At 37.5% G+C, this 16,926-nt stretch overlaps 1 protein-coding gene across 7 annotated transcripts in view; it reads left to right on the forward strand.

Annotated features, from left to right (window-relative positions):
• Nucleotides 1–93: 93 nt before the first annotated feature.
• Nucleotides 94–16,926, forward strand: part of dlg2 (discs, large homolog 2 (Drosophila)) — a 1,025,979-nt gene continuing 1,009,146 nt past the window's right edge. For 4 of the 7 annotated variants that reach the window (XM_087988059.1, XM_087988060.1, XM_087988062.1 and 1 more), the window contains exons 1-2: nt 290–725; nt 823–1,448. In XM_087988059.1, the coding sequence (XP_087844185.1) occupies nt 1,430–1,448 (19 nt within the window). In that variant the 5' untranslated portion in view covers nt 290–725; nt 823–1,429. The other 3 variants (XM_043691614.2, XM_043691613.2, XM_043691616.2) reach the window with 3 other exon arrangements.

Raw genomic sequence — 16,926 nt, forward strand, 5'->3', positions numbered from 1 at the left:
GCAGACATGTTGATCAGGTGACCAAACTGACCTTTCACCCGCTTCTCCCCGCCCACAGAGGAAGCCCCGCCTCTCCTCGGCCAGTCAATTGGTCAGTGGTGGATGTTCGCGGGTAGTGTCTAGACGCCAATCAAACGTGGCGCGAGCCTCTTCCGTTATTCAGCGAGAGCCGCGGTCGTTGTGGGAGGACGGGGTAAAAAATTGGGTGGAATTGCTGGGAGGGAAAGATGAGTCGGTTCAGAATTCGAAGTAGATGGCGAATTGTATTGTGCAAGGTTTAACACATATAAACAAGTAGTTCTACCTTCCCTCGGGAGGTGTAAATTTTACAGATTATGCTTTATTGGTATTTAAGTGTCGATTCTAATGAAAATAATGTAACTGGTAGATGTCGGCCCTTTCAGTTTGTGTCCCGTCAGAAAGCTGCCTGGAGCAGCGGAGTTGTCAGAATTGAGACATACGGAGCTGTGGCCCAGCATCTGTACAGAGATGTTCTTTTATTCACCTCTGGAGCAGGTGCGACTTTAACCCGGCTTCCTGGTCCAGAGCTGTGGATACTACCATTGCACCATAAGAACCCCCCCTTCCCTACTGCTTGATTATAGCATTTCACTTGCTGAATTTATCCTCTCTCGTTCTTCAGGGATAAACTGTGGCCCTTGTAATTTGAGTCCAACTGTCGAAGGGGAATCAAGTTAATAACGATCACTATTTTTATTTTTTCTGTAAGGCGTATTCGTATTTGGGAGCGATTCCCGATTCTCTTTTAGTCAGATTTCAAGGGTGTTTCTGTGTTTTTTGATTAATTTTTCTCTCAAACAGTGTCACGGATGGTGGCTGAGTCCGTCAGCGATGGAATTGAGACAATGATACGCGATGAATAAAACTGATGCTGGATTAATGTTAGGGACAGTCAGTGCGGGTGACTGGCCAGCTGCGCTTCCTTCTTTGGATCCCGGCTCCAACTCTGTTTAACAGCGCCTCACCACCTGGCTGGGAAATCTTACAAGCTTTCAAAAGAAATCACGAGTGAAAGGAAGAAACACCTTCTTTTGCCAGGTTGAGAGCTACAACGAATGTCTAGACTCTCTTGAAACGAATCGAGTTAGATTCCGCCAAATTCTTATGGGTGTTCTGAGTTTGAACTGGACAGTGAATTACCGTTCTATATAAACATTTGGCCATTCCATTCTCACTTTTAACAAATAGTTTCTTCGCAAAGCTTTTTATTGTGAGTTTTGTGGATGTGTGTATTTGAGATTTGTTTGTATTCTTTAGCACATATAGCCTTTGGGGCTTTCTTTACAACGCAGTTTAAATGCTAAGAGTGTTTCGCCTGCTTGATGAGTGAGAAAAGAGAACGAGCGGTGTCTGGTGTCAAGCATACCTAGAACTGGCGAAGATTGGTGATGACACTTTGAGAGAAAAAATGCCGGTGAAGAAACAAGGTGAGTTGGGTTTCCACGGTTGTCATGGCTCGTGTTTGTGTTCATTTTTAGAGAAATGTTATTACTGACAAAGTGTCAAATATATTAACTGCATTTGTTTCCAGGATTTAGAATCTTGTCACTTCAAGGCAACCTTTTTTTTTAATAAACCAAGACTAAGTCAGTATTATACTGGGTACAAATATATAGGGTAGTGTTTACTTCATTCACTAGTTGTTTCTCCAAATGATGGAGAATTTGGTTTTTGGTCAAGCTGATTTCTACCACATGCATATATTTGATTCACTCTTGGTCTCCAGAAGTTGCAAAGTGTCTGCCACTAGGTTAAGAGCATGGTTTGAGAACGGTTTTTCTCCCCCTACTGTCATTGTTCCATTGGTGTTGTTGTGGGTTTTTTTTCCTATTTGATTCAATTTAAGCCAAAAACAGAACTAAAATAGTGTTCTCTGAGACTTGGTGTTGATCATTCACAAAGGCATCTGATGCCTATGATTTATCAGGTTTGACCTGATCAGGTAGGTGTGTATTTAAGCTACTTTAACGGCCCGCAAAAGTATCTTAAAATTCAGTAACAGAAGTCCCAATTGAAAAGCCAGACTGTCTTTTTTGCTAATAAAGTTTATTCCTCTATTTTGTAAATTAAGTTTTTTTTCATCAGTTGACGAATGGACAAAATCTAAATAAACCCGAAAGAACTGTGGATATTGTAAATCAGAAACAAAAACAGAAATTGCTGGAAAAGCTCAGCAGGGCTGGCAGCATCTGTGAAAAGAAATCTGTTAACATTTTGGGTCTAGTGACCCTTCCTCAGAACTGCCAGTTCTGAGGAAGGGTTACTGGACCTGAAACATTAACTCTGATTTTTCTTCTCAGATACTACTAGACCTGCTAAGCTTTTGAAAAAAATCTAAACTTTGTATTGTGGTTAAAATGTTATTTAGTGTTGAGTATTTGATTTATCTACTGTTTGGATGTGACTTTGAACTAAGCCATAATAAAATATTTTGTTCAATGACCAATCTGGAGGGAAATTGAATAACCCATAAAAATGTAGCACGGCAAGTTAGTAACCAAAAAAAATCTAATATTAGTCAAGTGTATACATTGTAGTGATTCATTATTGACTCATTTTCAATGTAAATGTTGTGTATTTTGATCCAAAGACACAAGTATATCTAATCACAGGATTTTCCTATTTTTATAAATCATGTTTTTTTTTAATGAGGGTTTATGTACCCAGTATTTTGTGTAAGGACTTCCAGTACTGCACTTATAGTACTTTTATTTAATAGGCTGTACAGCAGAACATTATGATAAGAACACCATCAACATATTCCAATATTTTACTGCTTGAAATGATGTTTGCAATTCTGATTTAATATTGCATTGCAATCCACAATTGTAGGATTTTCTAATGCATTATCTATGTGGGTTTCAGTGGATTAGTTTGTGGTTAAATTTTGCCTAGTGAAATGGACTTGTATTATGGCAAAGATAGACCTATTACTGTAGAATAGGTCTGATTGGTAATCCCATTTTAAAGATTTCCTGTTTACTTGTTAGCAGTTTTAAGACCAGACTTAAGTCAAACCAGCTAGGAAATCACTTTGGCTCTAATGCTGATCTTATGCCAAGAGGTGTTCCTTTTTAAGGAACAGCCTTCTGTTAAAAAGGGTTTTACAGGTGACAGGTACTTTGATAATATTTAGAAAGAAGGTAAGTGGCTGGTTGGGGCATGTTGGTTCAGAGGTGCTCAGGTTGGTTCCCGATGGGAGACATTGGGTATGGGATGGGAAAGTTGTTAGGGAGAAACTGGTGATTAGGGAGGTGTCTGGTGTTCAGCAGGATGCAGGTGAAGGTCCTCAGTTTTATGGTTACTATGAAGTTTGATTCATCAACCTTCCCTGGATAACTATTAAAGTAAGTCAGTCAGAACTTTCCCAAGTCTCCAACTCTGTGATGGGGATGTTTTTGGAAGCTTCCAGGCACCAGGTTATTGTCAAACAGAAGCTAAATTCCTTCAGTGTCAGCTGTAATTTGACTTTCACATGATTCTGATGCATAAGTCTGTTTATTTTTCTTCACTGACAATCTTCTGTAAGATCTGGACAAAGTGCACAAAATATTAGTAATTATACATCAATACAACTTTATTGTAGTTTGTATAGATTTATTATAAATGATCACAATTTATAGGGAAAAAAAGTTGCTGGTTGCTTGGCAACTGGACTCTGGTTACACAAGTAAATTCTGTTAATTTGAAAACCTTGCACTGCAGTTTACAGAGAATCGGTCCCCACATGTGAATATATGAACACAGTAGTTTCAAGTCCTGATGCTGTGAGATTTGTAGGGGAAATTGCCAGCAGTGGTTCCAATGGATTTGTTGCTCTTGATATTCTAGGTTACAGAGGTGCTGATTTGGAAGGTGCTGTCAGGAGCGTTAGTAAGTTGCTGCAGTGCATCTAGCAAATAAAATACACAAGTATTGTGGAGGGAATGAATGCTAAATGTGATGGATTGGGTGCAATCAAGTGGGCTGCTTTGTCCTGGATTGTGTCAAGCTTCCTGAGTTTCGTTGGAGCTGCATTCATGCAGGCAAGTGGGGAGTATTCCATCATACTAAGACTTGTAGCATATAGATGATTGGTCAGACTTTAGGGGATTAAGAGATTATTTATTCCCCTTCATGCCCTCATTTGTTTCTATAGCCACAGCATTTATTTGAGTATTCCATTTCACTTTATTGTCAATGGTAACCCCACTGGGGACAAACTTCTTTTCCACAGGATTCAAGTTCTGTGCCACCAGAGGCCAATTCTAAAGGGTTTGATATTTAACAAGCTCCTTGTCTGGATAATATGTTTCAATGTCATGCTTCATAACAATTTACACACTGGAGTTGTCAAATTTGGTATATTTGATGCAATTATTCCCATTGGCTGACTCTAGGAAGGGACAATATATCTTAGTGGGGCATCAACTTCTGAAGTAAATGACTTGGGGATAGAATGGCAGGATAATGTTTCTTTAATGCTAATCTGTAGAATGACTGCTCGCTTAGTGCACATTCTGGAGCCAACTATAGAGCAGGTTATGGTAGATCTGGCATTGCACAACAAGATCAAATTATTAATTACTTAATGCAAGCATGCTTAAAATAGCTACTAATATATAATGATGAAATTTTACATTGTGCGAGTGAGAGAGGTTTGATCCAAAGCTCTACTTTAAACTGAAACTGGGGCAATTAAATATCCCTTTAAATGTCTGTTATTTAACTACCGCACTTCAGCCAGTTCTCCTTTTGAGGAGGAGTACTGGCTAAAGTGAGATAGTTAAGTGGCAGATATCCAAGGGGATATTTCTTAATACACAATAGGTGCATTCCAATTGAAGGAAATCCAAAATGAGGATCTATCATCTGGACCTAACTAAGATGGTTTAAAGTATCAAACTTGAGGAAAAAGCACATAATTACACGCAGCTTACTGGCAGGTCAAGTTTTTTGAATGTTCTCATCCAAGAACAATTAAAAGATATACTAGGTTTTCCCTCCTTGTACAAGAAATATGCAAACAATTTTTGTAGCTGGTTTAGAAAGTTAACAAGTGAGTCTGGGGAGTGATTAATGGAAGAGTAAGGAGATGGCTGGTGAATTTAACAAGTATTTTACATCAGTCTGCTCTATCGATGATACATCTAACGTCTTAGAAATAGTTATAATCAGGAAATGGAATGAGGCTGCCAAGGGGTTAAGTGAATGGACATTGATCCGTCAAATGGAATATAATGTGAGAAAATGAGATTATTTTTATACACTGTTCAGATGGACAATTATCAAATGGTGGGAGATTACAAAATTGAGATGCAGAGAAATCTCCTGTCCTGAAAAGGTTAATATCGTAGGTTCTATAAATTTGCAAAATATAATAGTATGTTGTTTATTACAGAGGGAATTGAATACAAAAATGAGGTTATGCTTGAGTTATATTGATGAGATCACATCTGGAAGACTGTGTACTGTATAGCATTGGCCTCCTTCATTTAAAGAGGAATCTAAATGGGTTATCTGAAACAGATGAATTGTGTTTCTGTGGAAAGGTTGGACATGAAAGCTTGTATCACCTGGTGCTTAGAGTAAGAGGTGAACTGAGTGAAACGTGTAGGATCTTGAGGTGTCTTGACAGTGTGCATGTGAAAGAGATGTTTGCTGTTAGGGAAAAAAGGGCTGCTGTTTTAAAAATGAGTTGTCCAATTAAAATAGATTAAAGTAATCTTTTGACCTCTGTTCTTAGAAATATAGTAGATGCAGAGTCTGTTTTTAAGGTACAGGTAGATTTTTCCCAGTTTTTCAATCCCTCCACATCTTAGTTTATTACTAGCTACACTAGCCTAGGTCCTTTGCTCCACCATTTCGTGAGCATGAAAGGTTATCAGGGTCAGCAGTAATGTGTACTAATGAAATCAGTCGTAGATCAGAACATATCTTACTGAATGCAGACGCCATGCTCCTAATTCGTATGTATGTTGTGGTTCGTGCTTAATCCTGCTTCATGTTGACTTCTCAGCTGATTTACTTGAGATTGGAGGAAAAGAACAATGCAAAGAAGGAAGTGAGATGTAGTTATCGTAGTCTTGCATTTCGTTGGATTAATTGAAATAGAATGATACAATCTAACCTCTCATTCCCTGTATGTTTTTTGTCTGACTCTATGCATGAGTAATAAACTAAAAGTTCTGAAATGTAGACTAAATTTGACAATCGATTTATGGCTACTTTATACTTGAAATGTTATTGTATGTAACATACACTACTATGTGCTCGAAGACACTATGATAGTGTTTTATCCTATTTACTATCAACAATTGGGCAGATGGCAAAGTTTAAATCAGATGCAGTAATACTTCAGCTCAGTGCAGACTATCATTTTTAAATGTTGAGTTTTGACTGTATAAAACTTTATAATTTGATATGTTATTTTGTCCAAGTTAATACAAACTGAATATACCTGCCCCTTCCTCTAAGCAGAAGAAAACAAAGCTATAAATGTGTGCTTAAAGTCTGTGTCTGAAAAGATCAGTTGTCACCTAATGCAGGTGGCAACTAGACAACACTCAGCCTATAATTTTAAAAATGGTCTGTGCATCACAGCAGCTTTTAGAATAGGGAATGTATCAAGAGACTTGCAGGTGATGAGATGAGCGAATGAACTATTTATCCAAAGGCCTTTCTGGAAGGAGGCTTTTAAAGATGACTGGTGGTTGGGAGAGAATTCTTGTGGTCAGGCTGAAGTCTCCAGCATTATAATTAACACATGAAAGAACATAGGGATATGGCAGGTCATTATCATTGACAAAATGATGGAGCAAAGGACCTAGGCTAGTGTAGCTAGTGATAAACTAAGATGTGGTGGGGTTGAAAAACTGGGAAAGTAAGCTTATATCTTCTAATTGTAGGTCATTTGAGGGATGATTGTCAAGTGAGAGCAGAGTTTCGGACATTTTGAAATTTACAGAAGGGGGTAGGTCAACATTGGGGTTGTTGGACAATTTTGTATATAGTGATCAAAAGTACGGTATGAGTTTCAGAAGAGTGGAGGGGAGCAGTGTTTTTGGGATGGAAGTTGGTCTCTCTGTCACATTACGGGATTATTGCCGCCTTTTGCAATTAGCCAAAGGGTTAGAGTTTATGGTGGAATCAAAAACAATAGTTTGATCCTAAAGTTCAGTTGGAAGAGAATATCAAGAGAGCGATGATGCTGGTATTGTATGTTCATGGAAATTAGGGCAAATTCAACTGAGTATCATCAGAATAGATGTCAAAGCTGATTCTCTGGCACAAAGACTGAGCACATAGTTTCTTCAAGGAAGCAGAAGACAAGTCATTGGATGGATAAAGAAATGTTGGTTTCACTAGACTGGAATGCAGAAATGATATGGTGGACAGTGCAGTGTAAAACCATTTTTAATGTTGCAAAAATATTAAACAATAATGCACAATATTTGCAGTTACAGAATACACTCTCTGGTTTTGCCCAGAACAATCTTGGTGCTATGACAGGAAAGAAGGTTCAGTTTGAAGGTGTTGGGCACAAAAGTAGAAGACGGGCGATAATGACCTGTTCAGAGTCCTCTGATGTAAAGGAGTTTTCAGAGAACCTGTTCATCCTGTCAAAACTACGGATTCAAAAGTTAGCTTTTTTTAGGAGGCTGAGATTTTTGGAAGGTGATGAACAAGTTGAATAAAAATTGAACAATTTTGTAATGATTTGAAATTGGAAATGAAAATGTAAAGGCATGTGGGAAGGTTGGCGGAGAGTAACTGTAGAATTATGTGGAACCTTTGGGGAAACTTATGAAATTGAGAGTGTTGGGGTAGAAGCTGGTGCCTGGGCTTTCTGCATGGATGATTTTGATTTTCAAGGCATATGAGTTCCTTTTGGATTGGTTGGGGGATTAGGACAGGGGGATGTTAGTCATCGAGAAAAGGAGCAGTTCTGCACAATGATAATTGTGAATGAGAAGAGTGATCCACTGTCAATGGTTTATCATTTACATTATGACTGATTCCATAGTTGTCACAAGCTTCTGATTTTGTGTGCTTTCATTGTCAAATAGTGGTTTATGTGAATCAAATGCTTTACATCAAATTTATATCAAATGGCTTCTGTAAGTTCATAGAAATACCATCTATGAACACTCAGCTGCTCCACATGAGCTAAATATCTACAATATAAATACTATGTTGGAGATATTCAATAGGTCTAACAATGTCTGTGGCAAGTGAATCAACATTCATGTTTCAGGTTGATTTGTTTCATCAGAGCTGAGCAAAAGAGAAAAGTGGGCAAGTAAAGGGGAGAGGGTGAGAGGAGAAAATACTCAGGTAAGTCTTTAGGGTGGCAGACAGGTGAGGAAATAATGAAGGCCGTGTTCGTAGGACAAGAAACCAAAAAAATTGTCTAAACAAAGTGCATAAAAGGAGACAAATAGCTGCTGTCTGATAGCAAAATTACACAAACTATTTAAAGCCAAAGCCTGTAAAGGGTGTAGAAGTTACACTCTGAAAGAGTTTAACTCTACATTGAACCAAGAAAGCTGTTTGTTATCTACTTTTTTTTATAATTTCTCAGGTTTAGCTATGCTTAGTAGCTTGACTGGCCTTTTACAAATTCATTGAGATTCTTTCTGCTTCATTCACATTTTTCAAGCACTCTATCCCTAACAGTAGATTCTTGAATCTTTCTTGCAACAAATATTAGACTGAATGACCAATTTGGTTGAGTTTTTCACTCTTTCTTTTGCCCAGTGGAGTGACATTGACAATTCCTGCAATCAAGAGAATCATTCATGAATTATGAAAGATCATTATTGCCTTTGATCATCATTGCCTCATCTATTTTTAATACTCTAGGATGGAAGCCATTTAGTCCTGGAGATTTGTCTTTCTAATGCAAGTATTAATCACTCCTCTTGATTTTATTATAGTTTTCCTCTTATTTGTACTTGATCTCCACAGAGCATAAATATTAAGTAAAGTATTTAGTAAGTATGGCATCTCTTGATACTTTCTGCCCTCTAGTATTACAGTTTATCACTTGTGTCTACCTTTTAAAAGAGGCTTTCTGCTGTGAGCCAAAATATCAAGAACAGCCAGTAGACAATAGTCTTTTAAAAGATAATAGCTGCACATATGTTGACTTTTACAAATTTGAGACATTTACTAAACTTTGGCAAAAATAATTTTTGGTCGAAGCCCAAATCCTTCAGCAGTTAATATCTTGAATAGTTCAGAAATGACATTCATAAAAGATAATGGATCCAAAATTGGAAATGAATAATATAGATATTGGTTACACTATGATAGCTTAGCAAGAAACTAATCAAAATTTCCTGAATAATGTCCATAGACATGCAATTGGTGAATAAGAATTTCTGAAGTAAAAGATTGAGGAAAGTGTGGTATGCATCTGTTGAACCAGGATGCATCATTACTCCTCATAATGTCTTTGCCTGCATGATGAGTAATGTGCAAGTTTTAAGATTATGCTCATTTCAAATGAATGTAAAATTACATCCAACATTTTGTGAAAAGCAAGTAATAGTCATAAGTCTGAATGCTTTATTGTTATTTTTATGCAATTTACAAATTCTCTGTTGTCTTCTGTTTTGTTTCTATTTTAAGCTACCAGTGCAAGATGCATTACACAGTTATATTTCCTTAATGTCTGTTGTGCATGTCAGATTAATTTTGATAATTTCAGACTTTAGTTTTCATATTTGAAGGGGAAAAAGGTGTTAATTTCATCATTCTTTTAATGTTTCTGCTGATTGCTACTTAGGCTGATTTTATGTTCCAGTGTAAATGAGATTGGCATTGGGGTCAAAATTTCAACTTAACCTGATCATTCTGTCATTGATCCAGACCTGTTGTGCCAACAATAATGGCGAATGTTTATATTGATGTGTAATGGTTTGGTTTTAGGTGTTTCAGTTACACTGTTTTAAATGTTGCTTGATATCAAAGTCTTAGTAACTGAGCTGGTTTATAGTTTCATTCAGTATGCGATATATTTATTCATTTCTTCCTTTTGTACTCTCTCCAGACTTTCTGGCTGTTATATTTTATATCCGTGTCATAGATGAGTATTTTAGTTTTGATGTCTTGATAAGGTTTTGGCACTGTGCCTTGGATAAGAAAATGAGCAGCTGTTGTTTTGAATTTAGCTTCAGGAATGATACTCTGTTTTCTTAAGATCTCTCGTTTTCATAAATGGCAAGGACTTCACATCAGACCTCCAATCTTAAGTAAATTTGCAATGAACACTTGCGTCAAGAATTTTTTTTATCTGGATGTAAATTTGCTTGCTGAGCTGGAAGGTTCATTTTTCAGACGTTTTGTCACCATACTAAGTAACATTAGCGAGCCTCTGGTGAAGCACTGGTATTATGACCCGCTTTCTATTTGTGTTTTTAGGTTTCCTTGGGTTTCCTGTGGTGATGTCATTTCTTGTTCTTTTTCTCAGAGGGTGGTAAATTGGGGTTCAAGTCGATGTGTTAGTTGATAGAGTTCTGGCTGGAATTCCACGCTTATAGGAATTCTCACACTTGTCTCTGTTTGGCTCATCCTAGGATGGATGTGTTGTCCCAGTCAAAGGGGTATCCTTCCTCATCTGTACGTAAGGATGCTAGAGTCAGTGGGTCATGTCTTTTTGTGGCTAGTTGATGTTTGTGTATCCTGGTGGCTAGTTTTCTGCCTGTTTGTTCAATGTAGTATTTGTTACAGTTCTTGCAAATGATTTGTGGGCTACCATGATGCCAAAAGGTCTGAGTAGTCTGGCAGTGACTTCTGAGATGTCTTTGGTGTAGGGGAGAGTGGCTAATGTTTCTGGATGCGTCTTGTCTGCTTGTTTGGGTTTGAGAAATCGGCGGACTGTGTTTGTTGGGTACTTGTTCTTTTTGAATACACTTGGCATCATGGTAGCCCACAAACCCACCAACACACTAAAACAGCAGCTAAGGAACTTAAAAGACCCTATACAGACAACAAACAAAATGAACATTTACAAAATACCTTGCAACAACTGTAACAAACACTACATTGGACAAACAGGCAGAAAACTAGCCATCAGAATACATGAATATCAATGATCCACAAAAAGGCATGACCCACTCTCACGAGTGTCTTTACATACAGATGAGGAAGGACACCACTTCGACTGGGACAATGCGTCCATCCTAGGACAAGCCAAACTGAGACATGCACAAGAATTCCTTAAGCGTGGCATTTTAAGCAGAGCTCTATCAATAAACACGTTGACTTTGACCCCATTTACCACCCTCTGAGAGAAAAGAAAACAGGGAATGGCATCACCAGAGGGAATGACATCACCAACCCAAGGAAATCTATGCACATAAATAGGAAGCATGGCTTCACCCGAGGCTGCCTGATGTTACCTAGTTTGGTGGCGAAACATCTGAAAATGAACTTTCCAGCTCAGCGAGCAAACGTACATCCAGAATCTCAATGTGAGCTACAAATCTTCAAATTCTTTTTTGTTTCTGTAACCGTTCAGTTTCTGTCAAGTTTTCTGGTTAAAGGATATTTTTATACAGTACACTTTTATTCCTTGTTGTAGGAGCTAATAGATGTAGACTTATACTATCTCATGGAATTACATAGAAATTAAGTAAATTTATAGAGTGGACTATTCAAATTAGCCGATTCAAGTTATTTATCTTGCCAATGAATAGCAGTTCAAATTCAGTGTCTGCCCTATTATTTTTCTGCCTCTTCTTCCTCCTTCACTGGCTACTTCTCTATCAGTGGCTGGCGATATCTCTTACCTTATCTTTCTCGGGGTCTGATTATTCCTCATTCCCTGGGAAGTGGGTGTGATGTTGCGTCGGAAAAAAACACTTTTTTTCTTCCCTTCCTGGAGAAGTCTGAACTTGCTAAGCTTCATTTAGTTCAAATAAAATCACAGTTCTACTCTACCACAGGAAGCTGTTTGAGCGATGAATAACTTTTCCAAAATTCATTCCTACGAATGGTCTACAAAACCTTTTCTTGCTATAATTCCAACTTTTAAATGTCCCTTTCTGTGTTCCTCATTGTACAATTCACAAAGTTCCAACATCTAGTCTGGGTCAGCTAAAGCAACTTGGGTCTTTTTGTTCCTCTAAAGGTGTTTGATAATGTTAATTTGCTTTTGAATTCTTGGAATTCTTTTTTCTTTTTAATGAGCAAGCAGTAGAAATCAAAGGAATGAAGGCCAAAGTTAAGCAAAAGAAAAATTCTGGTGATGGAAATACTAAATTACTGAGCAGATCAGGCACCATTTTGGAGAGAAACCGTTATTCTATGGCCATTCTTCAGCACTGGACAAAAGTTAATTGCAGCACATCTTATAAAAAGTAATTTTTAAAGTTGCTACAGTCTTAGCAACATAGGGTTCCTTTCTCATTAGAGCGATGACTGACAGTACACCACTCCTCAGGTGAGGAAAGCGGTCAAAAAGGAGGGTAGATATTGGTGCTGGAATTGATCCCAAATAGTGTCCCTCTACATTACATTACAAACTAGCTGTCCAGCTAACTGACCAACCTACAAAATTACAACAACAGGGTGGAAGAGGGGAGAGAACAAGAAGAAAATTTGTGATCCTGTTTTTAAAAAACAAAATTGAAGGTTTCAATGGCAAAGGGAGTTGAGGATCATCTGCTTTGCCTTGCACTATTATCTGTTTTATTTGCTCTCTGTTCTCATGTACTCTGTCTCAGACCTACAGCTTAGAACCTGTTGGACATTGTCCAAAGCATTTTTTTTTGTTGCTGTGGTTATTTTTTCCAGAAAATTGACTCAGTTTCATTACAAGCTAATAACTTCTGAAATGAATCTCAGAATAAATTTGCATGACACTAAATAGAAATTGGAAAGCTTCTAAAGGGCTGTAATGATAGTGAGTCTAGATGGGAACTTTCTAGATCTGGACCAGGCCACAATATATGATCATTTTAAAATAAAAGACAAATTTCTCAATGGTCATATAATATCTGTGGGGAGAAAAACTTGATGATCTGGTCTATGATCTTCTGTTGGAACTGGAAGTAATTAGGGATAAAGCAAATTTATAAGCAAGTTGCAGAGGTGATGAGGGGCAGAAGAGAACAAAAAGGAGAGGGCACATTTATGACATACATGTCATAAATTTTTCAGTAAAGATCACTATAAATACAAATGAAATATGTGGTCTGGAACTTGGAACAGTTTTTTATTTTTACTGAGGTCATGACATAATGTACAAAAATTGATATTTCTGATCTGAAGAACCTCAACCTCCATCTCAACTCCTCTGTATCGGTTTTCTACGAGCAACCGCTGGGGTTTTCATTATGGAGGAAGCAGTAATGACAAAGAGCTACACAGCCAAATCCGTAACAAATGAAATAAGCTCCTCTAACGATTTCAGACAATCTTGTTTTCGGTGGATTGCAGCAACCACTCCTGAGAGGTTATGATTTGCACCTGAAATCACTTTATGATATGAAAGTGGTACTAGCACAACTGCTAAGTGCTGCACATGCTGATCAATATGTTCTTGTAAATCTGAAATGTAAATATTAAATGCTGCGAAGACTCTAGTAGCATCTGCTGAGAGGGAAGCCCAGTTAATATTTGTGGTTGACCTTTCTTGAGTTTACATTGATCTTCCCTGTCAAGAATGCATTCAGCATTTTTCAATTATTTTGTTTACCATGGTACTGACTTTTGTCATTTTTTTGTCTTTTATTTCTAACTCTTGACTTTTGCATCTGTCTTACCATCTATAATGCATAACAATGAAATGAACTTCATATTGCATCTGTAGCAATGCAGATAATTTGTTTCAAGCACATGGTCTTGCATTTCAATTTTGAATTGGGGCAAAATGGGGAATGTGGAATTGCTTAAATGAATAGTAAATTGCTACATAGCTATGATATTTTTAAAAGTCTGTTCAACTCAATTTTAGGAAATAGAAGGAAAAGCTGCAATCCTGTAAATCCGGACTAAAACAAAAATTGAAGCTGGCGCAGGAAAGCAGAATCCACTTGCCTGAAATGTTTAGCGAACCAATATCAAAAGTGCAAACTCCTCTGCCTGTACCTTTTCCAATGAAATATCTCTGATCTAAAAGCAATACTTTCTTCTGTTAATAGCACTCCCTGCCATAAGGAAATATGCACTAAAGTGTATTTGATGTTTTCCAAGCCAGTGATTGGGCAAATAAACGAGTTCTATTGCTGTTCGTGTTTTAAATTTGGTTGAAACAATAGAGAAGGTCAAAAATGGGAGAGATCAATGTAGAAGGACACATGATTGAAATGGGTGCAAAACAATGTCTTTCTCTAGTCGTGCTATACCTATGGGTCACAACATTGCTTCATCTGGTTCCTAATATGGCCAGTAGTATGCTTTCTAAATATTAGTCATGAAATAAAAATATCTTCCAATCAGATTTTACAATTATTGATTAATTAAATAAAATTGCATGACATGTTATTTGTAATATCAAGATGTTTTACACTCTAAACCGAAAACAAGACACAAACACCAAGTGGAGAATGAAAAACTGATTTCTGTTTGCAGTGATTCACTGGGGGTCAGAGATGGGAAATAGAGAATGGGAAATATCTTTGGTCATTACTTCTGGTTTTTGAAGACAAAGAGAAATTTTGAAATATTTAGCCATCATTATGGTCTGGAATGTATTGCCACCAGTTATCTCTGGAACCTTGGCTTGTGGAGGTAAGACTGTATTGTGAGATCTTCCAACCTGTTTCAGAAGACAGTCTGGTTTCACACTGATTTCATCACAAAGGTGCTTCAGAAGTAGAAGAGATGAGATGAACACAAGCTATTCTTTAGCAGCTTCCGTCTCCTAGCATTCCAAAATCACTTTTAAGCCTGAAAACCTGATTACAGAACAGCTGTAAAACCTAGTGGTGCAAAAAAAAAGTGTACAACCAAGCAAAACTAACAGTTATCTGAAACATGTAGTTTCTGGGAATGCCTTTTTAAAAACACTTCCGATGTTTCTTTTCATTGAATTCTTCTAAAAATCCAGGTATCTCTACAGTTCTTCATGTTCAAATCTGTAAACATTAAATAAAAGCCATCATAATATCCCTCACCTTTTGGAGCGGGCGAAAGAAAAAATGCTACTTTCAAACCTATTTCAATAAAGTGTAAGCAAAGTTTTAAAAAAATGTCAGCTTGTCAAAATTTAAGCTCACTTGCTTTTTCACTCAATCTGTAAAGTTATCGCTATCATTTTTTGGTCCAAAGATCATTCAAAATTATTTTCTTGATGAAGTACAGTTAATCAGGGAGAGCTTGTCAATTGGATACAAAGTTAGCTTGACGGTAGGAAATGGTTACTTTTCGGACTGGGGACCAGCAGTGTTCTGCAGGGATTGTGTTGGGTCCACTGTTGTTTGTCATTTATATAAACAATCTGGATGAAGATTTAGGAGGCATAATTGTAAGTTTGTGGATAGCACCAAAATTGGTGGTATAGTCAACAGTGAAGGAGGTTATCTAAGATTACAAAGGAATTCTTAATCAATTAGGCCAATGCGCTGAGGAGTGGCAGATGGTGTTTAATTTGGATAAATGGGAGGTATTGCATTTTGGTAAAGTGAACACTGGTGGGACTTGTACTGTTTAAGGTCGAGACCTGGGGATTATTGTTGAACAGAGAGACGTACGGGTTGAGGTACATAGTTCTTTGACAGTTGCGTCACATGTAGACAAGGTGGTTAAGAAGACATTTAGCGTGTTAGCCTTCATTACTGAGACAATTGTGTACAGGAGTTGGGATGTCATGTTGAGGTTGTACAATTCTGGTTGCCCTGCTAGAAGGATATTATTGGAGAGGGTTCAAAAACGATTTACCAGGATGTTACTGGGATTGGAAGGTTTGAGTCAGAGGGAGAGGCTGGATAGGTTGGGACTTTTCTCAGTGGCACATAGGAGGTTGTGAGGTGACCTTTTATAGAGGTTTATAAAATCATGAGGGTCATAGATAAGGTAAATAGCAAAGGTCTTCCCCCGAGGATGAGGGAATTCAAAACTAGTGGGCATACGCTTAAGGTGAGAGGCACCATTTTTCTACAAGGTTGGTTTGTATGTAGATGCAGGTATAGTGACAACATTTAAAAAAAAACATTTGGACAGTCATGTGAATAGGAAAGATTTAAAGGGATATGGACCAAATGCAGGTAAGTTTGAGAAACTTGGTTAGCATGGATAGATTGGACTGAAGGGACTGTTTCTGTGCTCTATGACTCTATATATTGCGTGAAACATTTTTAAGGGAGAAGCAAACTACTAAGTTGGTCTCGTTTTTAAAAAAAATAGTATTACACAAAGGCAAAGAGGTTATGCATACCAGTATTTCCCTGTAGCTATGTGGATGAGAAAGGAGGAATCCCAGGGATTCCTTTTTTCCACCATAGAGTATATAACTTGATAGATTGGATTGGGCATTTGGCTTCTTGAGTCTACCTCTCATAAGATCATGGCTCCTTCATACCAGACCTCTTGAAGCTCCAAAATCTATCTTCATTTTGAAATATTTTCAATGATCTAGCCTTTATAATCTTTGGGTGAAAGAATTCCAAAGTCAGTACTCTCCAAAAAAAATTCCCTCGCATCTTTGTTTTTTATTCTACAAATCTGCCCAGTAGTTGAGATTACAAGTGAAGACATCATCTCAACATTTACCCTGTCAAGCTCCCTCAGAATCTAGTATATTTCAACAATTAGATCACTCTTCATTTTTCTAAATTCTAATAAATTAAGGCCTAATCTTTTTAGCTGTTCTTGATATGTCAATTTCTTCAGACCAGGAGTCAGCCCAGTGAATCTCTCTTAAACTGCCACTAATGCAGTGGAGTTGCAGTCTAGATTAATTTCGCATATCTCGTC

The sequence above is a fragment of the Chiloscyllium plagiosum genome, unplaced genomic scaffold (genome assembly GCF_037043375.1).
Source record: "Chiloscyllium plagiosum isolate Xiang-an unplaced genomic scaffold, Cpla_swu_hap1 HiC_scaffold_6, whole genome shotgun sequence".
Lineage (NCBI taxonomy): Eukaryota > Metazoa > Chordata > Chondrichthyes > Orectolobiformes > Hemiscylliidae > Chiloscyllium > Chiloscyllium plagiosum.